Raw genomic sequence first — 16,468 nt, 5'->3', positions numbered from 1 at the left:
CTCTGTAATCTCCTCCACGCATACACCCCTCCCTATCTCTAACCTCCTCCAGCCCCTACACCCCTCCCTATCTTTGTAACCTCCTCCAGCCCCGACACATCTCCCTGTCTCTGAAACCTCCTCCAGCCCCTACACCCCTCCCTATGTCCCTAACCTCCTCCAGCCCCTACACCCCTCCCTATCTCTGTTACCTCCTCCAGTCCCTACGACCCTCCCTATCACTGTAACCTCCTCCAGCCCTGACACCCCTCCCTATCTGTGTAACCTCCTCCAGCCCCTACACCCCTCCTTATCTTTGTAACCTCAGCCAGCCCCTGCACCCCTCCCTATCTCTGTAACCCCCTCCAGCCCCTACACCCCTCCCTATCTCTGTAACCCCCTCCAGACCCTACACCTCTCCCTATCTCTGTAACGTCCTCCAGCCCCTACACCTCTTCCTATCCCTGTAACCTCCTCCAGCGCATACACCCATTCCTATCTCTGTAACCTCCTCCAGACCCTACACCCCTCCCTATCTCTGTAACCTACTCTAGCCCCTACACCCCTCCCTATCTCTGTAACCTACTCCAGTCCCTATACCCCTCCCTATCTCTGTAACGTCCTCCAGCCCCTACACCTCTTCCTATCCCTGTAACCTCCTCCAAACCCTACACCCCTCCCTATCTCTGGAACCTCCTCCAGCCCCTACACCCATCCCTGTAACCTCCTCCAGCCCCTACACCCATCCCTGTAACCTCCTCCAGCCCCTTCACCCCTCCCTATCACTGTAATCCCCTCCACCCCTCCCTGTTTCTGTAACCTCCTCCAGCCCCTACACCCCTCCCTATCTCTGTAACCTCCTCCAGCCCCCACACTCCTCCCTATCTCAGTCACCTCCTCCAGTTCCTACACCCCTCCCTATCACTAACCTCCTCCAGCCCCTTCACCCTTCCCTATTTCTGTAGCCTCCTCCAGCCACTACACCCCTCCCTATATTTTTACCTCCTCCAGCCCCTACACCCGTCCCTATCTCTGTAACCTCCTCCAGCCCCTACACCCCTCCCCATTTCTGTAGCCTCCTCCAGCCACTACACCCCTCCCTATATTTTTACCTCCTCCAGCCCCTACACCCGTCCCTATCTCTGTAACCTCCTCCAGGACATACACCTCTCCCAATGTCTGTAACTTCCTCCAGCCCCTACACATCTCCCTATCTCTGGAACCCCCTCCAGACCCCACATCCCTCGCTATCACTGTCATCTCCTGCAGCCCCTACACCTCTTCCTATCTCTTTACCTCCTCCAGCCCCTACACCCCTCGCTATGTCTTTAAACTCCTGAAGCGTATACACCTCTCCCTATCTCTGAAACTTCCTGCAGCACGTACACCCCTCCCTATCACTGTAACCCAATACATCCCTCCATATCTCTGTAACCTCCTCCAGCCCTGACACCCCTCCCTATCTCTGTAACCTCCTCCAGCCCCTACACCCCTCCCTATCTCTGTAACACCCTCCAGCCCCTACACCCCTCCCTATCTCTGTAACCTCCTCCAGTCCCTACACCCCTCCCTATCTCTGTAACGCCCTCCAGCTCCTACACCCCTTCCTATCTCTATAACCTACTCCAGACCGTACACCCCTCCCTATCTCTGTAACCTCCTCCAGCCCCTACACCCCTCCCTATCTCTGTAACCTCCTCCAGCGCATACACCCCTCTCTTTCACTGTAACCTCAACAGCCCCTATACCCCTCCCTATCTCTGTAACCTCCTCCAGCCCCCGCACCCCTCCCTAGCTCTGTTACCTCCTCCAGCCCCGACATCCCTCCCTATCTGTGCTACCTCCTCCAGCCCCGACATCCCTCCGTATCTCTGTTACTTCCTCCAGCCCCGACATCCCTCCATATCTTTGTAACCTCCTCCAGCCCCCACACCCTTCCCTATCTTTGTCACCTCCTCCAGCCTCCACATCCCTATCTCTGTAATTTCCTCCAGCCCCTACACCCCTCCCTTTCTCTGTAACCGCCCCCAGCCCCTACACCCCTCCCTATCTCTATAACCTCCTCCAGCCACTACACCCCTCCCTATCTCTGTAACCTCCTCCAACCCCTACACGCCTGCCTATCTTTGTAACCTCCTCCAGCCGCTACACGCCTCCCTATCTCTTTACCTCCTCCAGCTCCTACACCCCTCCCTGTCTCTGTAACCTCCTCCAGCCCCTACACCCCTCCGTATCTCTGTAACCTCCTCCAGCCCCTACAACCCTCCGAAATCTCTGCGCTCCTCCAATTCCGGCCTCTTGCCAATCCCCCGAATCCCACTGCACCACAATTGGCGGCCGTGCCTTCAGCTGCCTGGAGGCCCTGAGCTCTGGAATTCGCTCTCTAAACCTCTTTCTCCTCCTCTAAGGCGCTCCTTTAAACCGATCTCGTTGACCGAGTTTTTGGTAACCTGACCCTAATATCGCCCCCTCGTCCATTTCCCTGCAGCCTCGAGACATTTCTCTCCTATGACGGCCGCCATCTTTGACTTGTGAGGGGCCTGTGACGGGACGAAGGGGTGAGGTTAACTTGATGGGATGGGAGGTGAATGGTAAAGAGTGGATCTGAGATCCATTCGCCATTGCCTTGGGTCTGTGACTAATAGTTGACCCAGGTAAAATGGAGCCTCCTTCTGTTCTGCTAATGTACAGTTCAACAACTTGCATTTATCTAGCATCTGTAACGTCCCCAAGGAGCTTTCTCGGCGAAATATTGGCACTGGGTCACATGAGGAGGTATTAGGGACAGGTGACCAAAAGCTCAGTCACAGGGGTCGGTTTTAAGGAGCGTCTTAAAATAGGAGGGAGGGGGAGTGGGTGAGACGGAGAGGGGGAGACAGGGAGGGGGAGAAGGTGAGACGGGGATGGGGAGAGGGTGAGACGGGGAGTGGGTGGGAAGGGGAGAGGGAGTCAGTGAGACGGTGGGAGGGTGAGACGGAGAGGGTGAGATGGGGAGGGGGTGGGGGAGGGGATGAGACGGGGAGTGGGAGGGGGAGGAGAGGTTTAGGGAGCTTCGAGCCCCAGGCAGCTGAAGGCACGGCTGCCGATGGTGGCGAGATGGGGGTGTGGATGGCTTGATGCATCAAATAAAGTGGCACCTCTGAGGTGCCGTCTAGTGAGAGTGACATTCCTGGTGTCCAAAGGTATGTGCAGTTCTCCATGAATAGTGTAACAGTGCCTCCACAGGGCAGTGATATAGACTGGACTGATCAAATGAACTTTCTCCTTTGTAGTGCAGAATGGAGATGTTCACCTCTCTGCTGCTGATCCTCCTGCTCCAGGACTGCTTGACCGCTTGGCCACTGTCGGAGACGACTCAGGGTAAGACCTGGATTCTGCGCTCAGCGATATCAGCCAGTGCCAGATTTCCCGTGTCTCCACCCCCTCCCAGCACTGTCTTGTGGTGAGATACGCATTGTCCTTCTGATAATACCTTCGCAAAGCTAGAGACAGTAATATAAGGGCACAAGAAACAGGAGGAGGCCACTCGGCCCATCGAGCCTGCTCCGCCATTCAATACCATCATGGCTGATCTTGGGCTTCAACTCCATTTTCCCGCCCACTCCCCCATATCCCTTAATTCCCCGAGAGACCAAAAACCTGTCTGTCCCGGCCTTAAATGTATTCAATGATGGAGAATCCACAACCCTCTGGGGTAGAGAATTCCAAAGATTCACAATCCTTTGAGTGAAGTAATTTCTCCTCATCTCAGTCCTAAACGATCAGCCCCTTATCCTGAGACTGGGCCCCCCACCCCGTGTTTTAGATTCTCCAACCAGCGGAAACAATCTCTCAGCGTCCACCCTGTCAAACCCCTTCAGAATCTTCCAGATTTCAATGAGGTCACCTCTCGGTATATCTGACAATTAACTGCATTCATAATTGTTGGAAAGTATTCATCTTAAGACTACACACAGAGCAGTGCACACGGCCTCTACAGCTAGAAACTCAGGTGGAACACACTCCCCAGCAATTGAGAGAATTTGTCTGTCCAGGTCACTCACTGGACCTCTGCTGTGAGGTAGACAAATATCCAGACTGAGTTTTGCCTTGTGTCCATTTGTTAAAGGGGGAGAGAGTGACAGAGGGATGGATGGTGGGGGGGGGTGGAGAGATGGATGGATGGAGGGAGGGAGGGGAGATGAATGGAGGGAGGGAGGGAAGAGAGAGGGATGGATGGAGGGAGGGATGGATGGAGGGAAGGAGAGAAGGAGGGATGGATGGAGGGAGGGAGGGAACGATGGAGACAAGGAAGGGGAGAGGGCTATGGAGAGAGACAGGGAGAAGGAGAGAGGAAGAAATGGGAAAGAGAAAGGGAGGGGGATGGAGTGATAGAGACAGAGGGAGGGATAGGTAGAGGGGTGGAGAGAAGAGAGGGATGGAGACAGGAGGGACTGAGTCAGGGAGAGAGAGACAGAGACGGGAGGAGGGATAGAGAGAGGCAGGAAGTGGGGAGGAGAGAGAGAGAGAGAGAGGCATGGTGGGGCAGGGAGAGGGAAGGGGTAGAGAGACAGAGACAGAGACAGGGAGTGGAAGGGAAGGGGTGGGGGGAGGGAGAGATGGAGGGAGGGATAAAGAGAGGGGGAGGGAGGGAAGGGGTGAAGGGAGGAAAGAAGAGGTAGGGAAGAGGTGAAGGGAGAGAGGAATGAACAAGGGAGGTAGGGAGGGAACGAGGGAGGGAGGAATGGGGAGATGGATGTAAGGAAGGAGGGAAGACTAACTGAATTTGCTCCCTCCTCAGATGAGGTGCAGAGCCTGAATGTGACGATCGGGGCCCTGGCACCATTGCAGGGTGTGCTGGGTGGCAGTGTGACAATCCCCTGCTTTGCGTCCTACGCTGAGCCACCCCAGCTCCCCAGCACGCCCAGGGTCAAGTGGAGTTTCATCCGGGATGGCAACGAGACCGACATCCTGGTCGCCACTGTGCTCAAAGTGAAAGTCAATGAATGGTACCATCACAGAGTGGCACTGCCACACTACCCAACCACCACCACTGATGTCTCCTTGGAGATCCGCCGGTTACTCAGCAATGATTCGGGGATATATCGCTGTGAGGTGCAGCATGGGATAGACGATGCACAGGACCTGGCCGAGCTCGAGGTCAAAGGTAAAGGGGTGTGCCGGAGTGGGGGGATAGTGCTGCACTTTTTTATTCTTCATTCACGGGGTGTGGGTGTCGCTGGCTGGGCCCATCATTTATAGCCCATCCCTAATTGCCCCCTTGAGAAGGTGGTGGGTGAGCTGCCTTCTTGAGCCGCTGCAGTCCCTGTGCTGTAGGTACACCCATCGTGCTGTTAGGGAGGGAGTTCCAGGATTTTGACCCAGCGACAGTGAAGGAACGGCCGATATGTTTCCAAGACAGGATGGTGAGTGACTCGGAGGGGAACTTCCAGGTGGTGGTGTTCCCCATGTGTCTGCTGCCCTTGTCCTTCTAGATAGTTGAGGTTGTGGGTTTGGAAGGTGCTGTCGAAGGAGCCTTGGTGAGTTGCTGCAGTGCATCTTGTAGATGGTACACACACTGCTGCTACTGTGCGTCGACAATGGAGGGAATGAACATTTGTGGATGGGATGCCAATCAAGCGGGGCTGCTTTGTCCTGGATGGTGTCGAGCTTCTTGAGTGTTGTGGGAGCTGCACTCATCCAGGCAAGTGGGGAGTATTCCATCACACTCCTGACTTGTGCCTTGTAGATGGTGGACAGGCTTTGGGGAGTCAGGAGATGAGTTACTCACCGCAAGATTCCCAGCCTCTAACCTGCTCTGGTAGCCACAGTATTTATATGGCTGGTCCAGTTCAGTTTCTGGTCAATGGTAACCCCAGGATGTTGATAGTGGGGGATTCAGTGATGGTAATGCCATTGAATGTCAAGGGGAGATAGTTAGAATCTCTCTTGTTGGAGATGGTCATCGCCTGACACTTGTGTGGCGCGAATGTTACTTACCACTTGTCAGCCCAGCCTGGATATTGTCCAGGTCTTGCTGCATTTGGACATGGACTGCTTCAGTATCTGAGGAGTCACGAATGGTGCTGAACATTGTGAAATCATCAGCAAACATCCTCACTTCTGACCTTATGATGGAAGGAAGGTCATTGATGAAGCAGCTGAAGATGGTTGGGCCGAGGACACTACGCTGAGGAACTCCTGCAGTGATGTCCTGGAACTGAAATGACTGAACTCCAACAACCACAACCATCTTCCTGTGTGCTAGGTATGACTCCAACCGGCGGAGAGTTTTCCCCCCCGATTCCCATTGACTCCAGTTTTGCTCGGGCTCCTTGATGCCACACTCGGTCAAATGGTGCCTTGATGTCAAGGATAGTCATTCTCAACTCACTGTCGGAGGGTCAGTGCTGAGGGAGTGCGGCACTGTCGGAGGGTCAGTGCTGAGGGAGTGCCGCACTGTCGGAGGGTCAGTGCGGAGGGAGTGCCGCAAGGTCGGAGGGTCAGCACTGAGGGAGTGCCGCACTGTCGGAGGGTCAGTGCGGAGGGAGTGCCGCAAGGTCGGAGGGTCAGCACTGAGGGAACGCCGCACTGCTGGAGGTGCTGTTTTTCACAAGCAAAGTTTAAGCGAGGGCCCTCTGCTCTCTCAGATGTTACTATGAACTTTTATAAAGCAGGGGTTAGGCCACAGCTGGAGTACTGCGTGCAGTTCTGGTCGCCACGCTACAGGAAGGATGTGATTGCACTGGAGAGGGTGCAGAGGAGATTCACCAGGATGTTGCCTGGGCTGGAGCGTTTCAGCTATGAGGAGAGGCTGGATAGGCTGGGGTTGTTTTCCTTAGAGCAGAGGAGGCTGAGGGGAGACCTGATTGAGGTGTACAAAATTATGAGGGGCATAGATGGGGTAGATAGGAAGAAACTTTTCCCCTTAGCGGAGGGGTCAATAACCAAGGGGCAGTAGATTTAAGGCAAGGGGCAGGAGGTTTAGAGGGGATTTGAGGAAAAATGTTTTAAGGCAGAGGGTGGACGTATCTGGAACTCACTGCCTGAAAGGGTGGTAGAGTCAGAAACCCTCACAACGTTTAAGAAGTATTTAGATGAGCACTTGAAACGCCGTAGCACACAGGGCTAGGGGCCCAGTGCTGGAAAATGGGGTTAGAATAGATAGGGGCTTGATGGCCAGCACAGACACGATGGGCTGAAGGGCCTGTTTCTGTGCTGTATGACTCTATGACTATGACCATGGCCTGGAGATCTAGTAGAATTGGAGGAGGGGGTGGGTGAGGTGAGGATGGGACTGTTGGAGGGCGGGGGGGAGGCAGACTGGTTATAATTGGTCTGTGGCGGAGTTTGGAAACTGGAACTCACTGAGGTATGGGGGGGGAGGAGGGAGGGTTTGATGGTAAACCCTGTGTGCCTCTTGAGCGGCTCGGTGGTCTGTAGTTTGGTATTTCACTATGTGGAGGTGGTTCCCCTCCTGGATGGGTTACAGCTTCAGTTGAATTTCACCTTCCTCTGGTGGCCGTTAATGTCCTGCAGTCAGGGTCAGGAGAGGAGTGGCTGATGGACTATATTGTGGACGAGGGGGGGAGGGGGGGTGCTGGTCTCTTCCTGCCTGACCACATGCCTTGTTCTCCCCGCACCCCCTCTCCAGGAGTGGTCTTCCATTACCGTGAAACCTCAACCCGATACGCCTTCAACTTCACCATGGCACAACAGGTGTGCCTGGACATCAGTGCCAGGATTGCGACCCCCGAGCAACTGGAGACTGCCTATGCAAGCGGCTACGAACAGTGTGACGCTGGCTGGCTGGCTGATCAAACTGTGCGGTGAGTGACTGCTTACCTCTCCCCCTGCCCCCCCAAGAGAGTGTCACAACACGCTGTGTTTAATGTAAACATCATAATTGTAGCCCTAATGCTAATTCTAACTCTAGCCCCTAACCCTTAACCCCCCTAACTCTACATGTACTGGGTCCGTACATTACAACCCAGGATTAACAACACAGTCATCAGGTCCTGTGTCTAATGTAAATGTAATAACTGTAGCCCTAACCTTGGCTTAACCCTGGGTTTTAATGCACTGATAGGTAAACAGCACGTGCTGTGTCGAATGTAAATATTCTATAATAATTGTAATCTGTACCCTACCCCTGTACTTATTATCTGCACTTTATAGCTCAGGTGTTACAATACAGTTGTCTCATTGTCCGCCTGATGTCAATGTCATAACTATAGCCCAAACTCTAACCCTAACCCCCTCATCCCCTAAATTCACCCTTACCCTAACCCCATCCCAACCCTGTCCAACTCTTAACAGCTTCTTGCTGGATTCTCTCACCTAACCTAACTTTAACGTAACACTAGCTCTGAACCGAACTGTATCTCAAACCTAATCCTAACCCAAACTTTAGCCCAAATCCTAACTCTAAGATAACCTTAACCCCAACTCCATCTCTAAGCTAACCTTAACCCTGATAGTAACACTAGCTCTAACCTTACCCCTAATACTAACTCTTACCTAAACCAGATCCTAAGATAACCTCACCCCTGATCCTAACACTAATTCTAACCTTAACCCTAACTCTAAATTAACCAGCACCCTAATCCTAACTCTAAACCAACCTTAACACTAGCTCCCATTTCTAAACTAACCCTAACAATAGCTCTAACCTTATCCCTAATACTAACTCTAACCTAATCTTAACTAGATCCTAACTCTAAGATAACCTCACCCCTGATCCTAACGCTAACCCTAAACCTAACTCTAAAATAACCTTAACACTAACTTCATTTCTAAGCTAACCTTACCCTTAATCCCAACTCTAACCCTAAATTTACCTCTAAACTGACCTTAACCCTAATCGGTGCTGGCTGTTCTGAATGTGTTTGTCCTACCCTGGCCTAGCCTGTATTCAGACTGTTTTTGTCCTCTATGCCAGGTATCCCATTCAGACCCCGCGGGCGGGATGCTATGGCGACATGGACGGATACCCCGGTGTTCGTAACTATGGTACCCAAGACCCAGAGGACATGTACGATGTCTACTGCTACGTTGAGGACTTGGAAGGTACTTGCGAGCTATCAAGCCCCCAATTTCAATCACTCCACCATTAGCGGCCGTGCCCTCAGCAGCCTGGGGCCCTAAACTCTGGAATTACTTCCTTAAACCTCCCAGTCTCTCTCCCTCTGGCTCTCTGTCCCCCGCGCGCCCTCTGGCTCTCTGTCCCCCGCGCGCCCTCTGGCTCTCTGTCCCCCGCGCGCCCTCTGGCTCTCTGTCCCCCGCGCGCCCTCTGGCTCTCTGTCCCCCGCGCGCCCTCTGGCTCTCTGTCCCCCGCGCGCCCTCTGGCTCTCTGTCCCCCGCGCGCCCTCTGGCTCTCTGTCCCCCGCGCGCCCTCTGGCTCTCTGTCCCCCGCGCGCCCTCTGGCTCTCTGTCCCCCGCGCGCCCTCTGGCTCTCTGCCCCCCGCTCTCTCTTTTTTTCTGCCCCGCCCCTCCCTCCCTCCCTTCCCCTCTCTGTCTCTCCCTCCTTAAAACCGAGCTCCTTGACTGAGCTTTTGGTTGCCTGTCTTTCCTCTCTCCTGACGTAACACGGTGTTGAATTTGATAGTGCTCCTGTGTTGCACCTTGGGAAGCTTTACAAAGTTGAAGGCGCTATATAAATGCAAGTTGTTGCTCATCATGGGACTCGGAAGGTGAGCATAGCTGGCAAGGCTGCCCATTACTGCATAGAGGGTGGTGGTGAGCCGTCTCCTTGAGCCATTGGTCGTGGTTCGATACAACAGAGTGAATTTCTAGAGACGTTTTTAAGGCAGAGGTGTGGAAGATTTTTTTCCCTCCGTTAAGTCATTAGTCTGTGGAATTCACTTCCCCAGAGAGCAGCGGGGGGTGGGCTGGCTTATTGAATATGTCCAAGGCTGAGGTGGACAGATCTTTGATCAACAAGGGAGTTGAGGGTTACGGGAGGGCAGACAGGAAATTGGAGTTGAGGCCACAACCAGATCGGCCAAGATCTTATTGAATGGTGGAGCAGGCTCGAAGGGCCGAATGGCCTACTCCTTTGTCCTGGGTTTCTAGGAGTTAAGTTAATGTGGGTCTGGAGTCACATGGAGGCCAGGCCCGGGTAAGGACGGCAGATTTCCTTCCCTAAAGGGGCATTAGTGAACCAATAGGGTTTATACAACAATCCGATAGATTTGTGGTCACTTTTACAGTCTGGGCTTCTTATTTCCAGCCTTTTGGAGTTGGTTCACTATGATTTGAACTCGTGTTGTCTGGATCCTAAGACCAGGCCTCTTGATTAATTGTCCAGTTCCCTAACGCTGATACTGGGGGCTGCCATGCCTGAGCATCAGAGGGCTTGTGAAAGGAATCAGAGGTTTAAGTCCATAATCCAGCTAGACTGTGCGGTCGGAGGGTCAGTACTGAGGGAGCGCCGCACTGTCGGAGGGTCAGTACTGAGGGAGCGCCGCACTGTCGGAGGGTCAGTACTGAGGGAGCGCCGCACTGTCGGAGGGTCAGTACTGAGGGAGTGCCGCACTGTCGGAGGGTCAGTACTGAGGGAGCGCCGCACTGTCGGAGGGTCAGTACTGAGGGAGCGCCGCACTGTCGGAGGGTCAGTACTGAGGGAGCGCCGCACTGTCGGAGGGTCAGTACTGAGGGAGCGCCGCACTGTCGGAGGGTCAGTACTGAGGGAGCGCCGCACTGTCGGAGGGTCAGTACTGAGGGAGCGCCGCACTGTCGGAGGGTCAGTACTGAGGGAGCGCCGCACTGTCGGAGGGTCAGTACTGAGGGAGCGCCGCACTGTCGGAGGGTCAGTACTGAGGGAGCGCCGCACTGTCGGAGGGTCAGTGCTGAGGGAGCGCCGCACTGTCAGAGGGTCAGCGCTGAGGGAGCGCCGCACTGTCAGAGGGTCAGTACTGAGGGAGTGCCGCACTGTTGGAGGGGCAGTACTGAGGGAGAGCCGCACTGTCGGAGGGTCAGTACTGAGGGAGTGCCGCACTGTCGGAGGGTCAGTACTGAGGGAGTGCCGCACTGTCGGAGGGGCAGTACTGAGGGAGCGCCGCACTGTCAGAGGGTCAGTACTGAGGGAGTGCCGCACTGTCGGAGGGTCAGTACTGAGGGAGTGCCGCGCTGTCGGAGGGTCAGTACTGAGGGAGTGCCGCACTGCCGGAGGGTCAGCGCTGAGGGAGTGCCGCACTGTCGGAGGGTCAGTACTGAGGGAGCGCCGCACTGTCGGAGGGTCAGTACTGAGGGAGTGCCGCACTGTCGGAGGGTCAGTACTGAGGGAGTGCCGCACTGTCGGAGGGACAGTACTGAGGGAGTGCCGCACTGTCGGAGGGACAGTACTGAGGGAGTGCCGCACTGTCGGAGGGTCAGTACTGAGGGAGTGCCGCACTGTCGGAGGGTCAGTACTGAGGGAATGCCGCACTTTGTGAAGTGCTGCCTTTCGGGATGAGATGTTAAACCAGGTCACACTCGGGTGGATGTAAAAGATCCCACGGCCGCTATTGGAGGAAGAGCGGGTGGGGGGTGGTGGAGTTCTCCCTGGTGTCCTGGGGCTGATATTTATCCCTCAACCGACATCACTAAAAACACAAATTTTCTGGTTATTATCACATTGTTGTTTCTGGGATCTTGCTGTGCGAAGGTTGGCTGCCGCGTTTCCGACATTACGCACAGTGACTAAACTTCAAAAGAAAATCCAACCTCACTGGGGTGTCCTGAGATGGCAGAAAGCGATTATAAACAGGAACTTTTCTTCTCCCAGGGACCGTCTTTGCCAGTGACTCGGACGCGCTGAGTTTCGAAGAGGCCTCGCTCTTCTGCGAGGAGCAAGGGACGCGGCTGGCGACGACGGGCGAGCTGTACGCGGCCTGGAGCGAGGGCCTGGACCACTGCACCCCGGGGTGGCTGTCCGACGGCAGCGTGCGCTACCCCATTGTCCACCCCCGGGAGCGGTGCGGGGGCCGGCTGCCCGGAGTCAAGACCGTCTACGCTTTCCGCAATCAGACCGGGTTCCTCGACCCAGCATCGCTTCACGGAGCTTTCTGCTTTCTAGGTGAGTCCTTGTTTCGGGGCCAGGGTGGGCCTGGCAATGGGTCGTCATGGGCAACGGTTGGCATGGCCATGGGTTGTCATGGGCAACGGTTGACATGGCCATGGGTTGTCATGGCCATGGGTTGTCATGGGCAACGGTTGACATGGCCATGGGTCGTCATGGGCAACGGTTGACATGGCCATGGGTTGTCATGGGCAACGGTTGACATGGCCATTGGTTGGCATGGCCATGGGTCGTCATGGGCAACGGTTGACATGGCCATGGGTTGTCATGGGCAACGGTTGACATGGCCATGGGTCGTCATGGGCAACGGTTGACATGGCCATGGGTCGTCATGGCCATGGGTCGTCATGGGCAACGGTTGACATGGCCATGGGTCGTCATGGGCAACGGTTGACATGGCCATGGGTCGTCATGGGCAACGGTTGACATGGCCATGGGTCGTCATGGGCAACGGTTGACATGGCCATGGGTCGTCATGGGCAACGGTTGACATGGCCATGGGTCGTCATGGGCAACGGTTGACATGGCCATGGGTCGTCATGGGCAACGGTTGACATGGCCATGGGTCGTCATGGGCAACGGTTGACATGGCCATGGGTCGTCATGGGCAACGGTTGACATGGCCATGGGTCGTCATGGGCAACGGTTGACATGGCCATGGGTCGTCATGGGCAACGGTTGACATGGCCATGGGTCGTCATGGGCAACGGTTGACATGGCCATGGGTCGTCATGGGCAACGGTTGACATGGCCATGGGTCGTCATGGGCAACGGTTGACATGGCCATGGGTCGTCATGGGCAACGGTTGACATGGCCATGGGTTGTCATGGGCAACGGTTGGCATGGCCATGGGTTGTCATGGGCAACGGTTGACATGGCCATGGGTTGTCATGGGCAACGGTTGACATGGCCATGGGTTGTCATGGGCAACGGTTGACATGGCCATGGGTTGTCTTGGGCAATGGTTGACATGGCCATGGGTTGTCATGGGCAACGGTTGACATGGCCATGGGTTGTCATGGGCAACGGTTGACATGGCCATGGGTTGTCATGGGCAACGGTTGACATGGCCATGGGTTGTCTTGGGCAACGGTTGACATGGCCATGGGTTGTCTTGGGCAACGGTTGACATGGCCATGGGTTGTCATGGGCAACGGTTGACATGGCCATTAGTTGGCATGGCCATGGGTTGTCATGGGCAACAGTTGACATGGCCATTAGTTGGCATGGCCATGGGTTGTTATGGGCAACAGTTGACATGGCCATTAGTTGGCATGGCCATGGGTTGTCATGGGCAATGGTTGACATGGACAACGGTTGGCATGGCCATGGGTTGTCATGGGCAAGACTCCATAAAAATGCCGTGATTTTCATTGTTGCTTCTTATTCTCGAACCTCGCTGTGTCCCTCTGCATTTATCACCTCTCAAACTGTTCATTTCCACCACATCTCCTTGAGTTTAGACAGCTGAGGGGGCGATTTCACCCACCTCCTTAAAATGATAAAGGGGTTCAATAGGGTTGAGTCCAGAACAAGCGGAGGGGGCACAGAACCTTAAACTGAGAGCCAGGCCGTTCAAGGGTGATGTCAGGAAGCACTTCACACACAGGGGGGCTGAAATCTGGCTCTCTCTCTCTCAGAAAGATGTCGGGGAGGGGGTGGTAATTGAAAATGTCAAAGCTGAGGTGGATAGGTTTTTGTTGTGGGTAAGGAGATTAACAGTTATGGAGTTAGATACAGACCAGCCTGATTAAATGGCGGAAAAGGGGCTGAATGGCCTCCTCCAGTTCCTGTGTAACAGGCTCACGAGGGGCTGAATGGCCTCCTCCTTTTACCTGTGTAACAGGCTCGAGGAGGGGACTGAATGGCCTCCTCCTGTTCCTGTGTAACAGGCTCGAGGAGGGGACTGAATGGCCTCCTCCTTTTACCTGTGTAACAGGCTCACGAGGGGCTGAATGTCATCCTCCTGTTCATGTGTAACAGACTCACGAGGGGCTGAATGGCCTCCTCCTTTTACCTGTGTAACAGGCTCACGAGGGGCTGAATGTCGTCCTCCTGTTCCTGTGTAACAGGCTCGCGAGGGGCTGAATGGCCTCCTCCTTTTACCTGTGTAACAGGCTCGAGGAGGGGACTGAATGGCCTCCTCCTGTTCCTGTGTAACAGGCTTGAGGAGGGGGCTGAATGGCCTCCTCCTGTGTAACAGGCTTGAGGAGGGGGGCTGAATGGCCTCCTCCTGTTCCTGTGTAACAGGCTCGAGGAGGGGACTGAATGGCCTCCTCCTGTTCCTGTGTAACAGGCTTGAGGAGGGGGGCTGAATGGCCTCCTCCTCCAGCCATAGCCCAGGGTTTTCCAGAGCCAGTGACGGGAATGTCCCTGGGCTGCCAGTCAAAGCTCCGGAGGGTGTGATCTTTTCGCCCCTCCACAGCCAGTGACTCCCGCTCTCTTGGCGCTCGTTCCCTCTCATTGGTTGAGCTTCGTCAGGACTTTTGGGGGTGCTTGGGAAACGTTCGGTCAAGGGGCATCTGTTCGGTGAGCACCCCCACACCCAACAAGTCTCACCTTTTGTTTCTCGTTTCATGTCTGTCCAGAAATGGAGGATTCCTACACCAACGCCCCCTTTGACTATTTTGCGACGGATGCGGAGTACGAGGACCACAAGGAGGATTCCGTGCTTGTGCAGAGCGCCGGGGTGGGAGTAGGGGAGCCGGTGCCCGAGGCCGAGACTGCCGAGGAGGTCAATGGCGACGTCTCCACCTTCACCTCGGACGCCAGCGGTTTAATTCCCGACAGGAGCCCCGGCCTTCCAACTCCGATGCCCGAGGCAGCGCCAGCGGCTCCCGAACCCGGCGCCATCCTTCGATCGCCGACTGCCGCGCCTGCAGCCCGGGACCAGCAGGGGCACCGCCCGGCCCCGGGCCCCCCCGCCAGGAGTCGGCCAGCGCCCGCCGGGGAGGGCGACGGAGAGGGCGCCGTCGAGGCGAAGTTCCGAATCCCCTCGGGGCGCGGGCCCCCGCCGCGCCGGAACGACTCGGCATTCCCGGCGGGCTCCCCGAGCTCCCATGCCCAGGAGGAGCGAGACGCGGAGGGAGCACAGGCGGCGGGCGCCCCTCGGCCAGCAGGTGAGTGTTGACGGCTCGAGCGTTGGGCCCTCGGAGTTTGGAGGTAGATGGAGGGAAACTACATTTCTGTAGCCACCTCTCCCCACCACCCCCTCACGCCCAACCTGACACCCACCCTTAGGCGCCCCGGAGCGCGTCACGGCCAGTGGAGCCACTCGGTTGGAGTGCAGTCGCCGTTGCAAAGTAGGGCAGGCGACAGCCGGTTTGCGCACAGCAAGATCCCACAGGCAGAAGTGCGACAATGACCACATTGAAGATCAGGGGAGCTGAGTCGCAGGGGGTGGAGAGTTTGGCAAACTTGCCTCACCATCAGCCCCAGTTCAGCGGTGTGGGACTCGCTCCCACGGGGAGCGGGGAGAATGTGGGACTCGCTCCCACGGGGAGCGGGGAGAATGTGGGACTCGCTCCCACGGGGAGTGGGGAGAATGTGGGACTCGCTCCCACGGGGAGTGGGGAGAATGTGGGACTCGCTCCCACGGGGAGTGGGGAGAATGTGGGACTCGCTCCCACGGGGAGTGGGGAGAATGTGGGACTCGCTCCCACAGGGAGCGGGGAGAGTGTGGGACTCGCTCCCACGGGGAGCGGGGAGAATGTGGGACTCGCTCCCACGGGGAGTGGGGAGAATGTGGGACTCGCTCCCACGGGGGGAGTGGGGGAGAATGTGGGACTCGCTCCCGCGGGGAGTGGGGAGAATGTGGGACTCGCTCCCACGGGGAGTGGGAGAATGTGGGACTCGCTCCCACGGGGAGTGGGGAGAATGTGGGACTCGCTCCCACGGGGAGTGGGGAGAATGTGGGACTCGCTCCCACGGGGAGCGGGGAGAATGTGGGACTCGCTCCCACAGGGAGTGGGGAGAATGTGGGACTCGCTCCCACGGGGGAGCGGGGAGAATGTGGGACTCGCTCCCGCGGGGAGAATGTGGGACTCACTCCCACGGGGAGTGGGGAGAATGTGGGACTCACTCCCACGGGGAGTGGGGAGAATGTGGGACTCGCTCCCGCGGGGAGTGGGGAGAATGTGGGACTCACTCCCACGGGGAGTGGGGAGAATGTGGGACTCACTCCCACGGGGAGAATGTGGGACTCGCTCCCACGGGGGGAGTGGGGAGAATGTGGGACTCGCTCCCACGGGGGGAGTGGGGAGAATGTGGGACTCGCTCCCACGGGGAGTGGTCGAGGTGAATCGCAGAGATGGATTGAGGGGGGGGGGGGGGGGGGGGGGGGGGGGAAGCTGGATAAACACAGGAGGGAGAGAGGAATAGAGGGATAGGGTGATGGGGGGAGGTGAAGAGGGGGAGGAGAGGAGCCCCGTGTGGAGCAGGAACGGGCG

The 16,468-nt window shown here is 56.3% G+C and overlaps 1 protein-coding gene across 1 annotated transcript in view; it reads left to right on the top strand.

Moving 5' to 3' along the window:
• Nucleotides 1–15,139, top strand: part of LOC144676194 (brevican core protein-like) — a gene marked incomplete at its 3' end in the record, with an annotated part of 30,933 nt that extends 15,794 nt beyond the window's left edge. Inside the window, exons 2-7 of the mRNA XM_078536678.1 lie at nucleotides 3,257–3,339; nucleotides 4,760–5,125; nucleotides 7,613–7,787; nucleotides 8,900–9,027; nucleotides 11,726–12,016; nucleotides 14,609–15,139. Coding sequence (XP_078392804.1) covers nucleotides 3,258–3,339; nucleotides 4,760–5,125; nucleotides 7,613–7,787; nucleotides 8,900–9,027; nucleotides 11,726–12,016; nucleotides 14,609–15,139 — 1,573 coding nt within the window. The remainder of the gene's footprint in view (nucleotides 1–3,256; nucleotides 3,340–4,759; nucleotides 5,126–7,612; nucleotides 7,788–8,899; nucleotides 9,028–11,725; nucleotides 12,017–14,608) is intronic.
• Nucleotides 15,140–16,468: the final 1,329 nt, after the last annotated feature.

Source organism: Cetorhinus maximus, unplaced genomic scaffold, assembly GCF_964194155.1.
Source record: "Cetorhinus maximus unplaced genomic scaffold, sCetMax3.hap1.1 HAP1_SCAFFOLD_1417, whole genome shotgun sequence".
NCBI classification, from domain to species: Eukaryota; Metazoa; Chordata; class Chondrichthyes; order Lamniformes; family Cetorhinidae; genus Cetorhinus; species Cetorhinus maximus.
The sequence above is the reverse complement of the archived record's forward strand: the minus strand, read 5'-3'. Positions and strand labels throughout refer to the sequence as shown.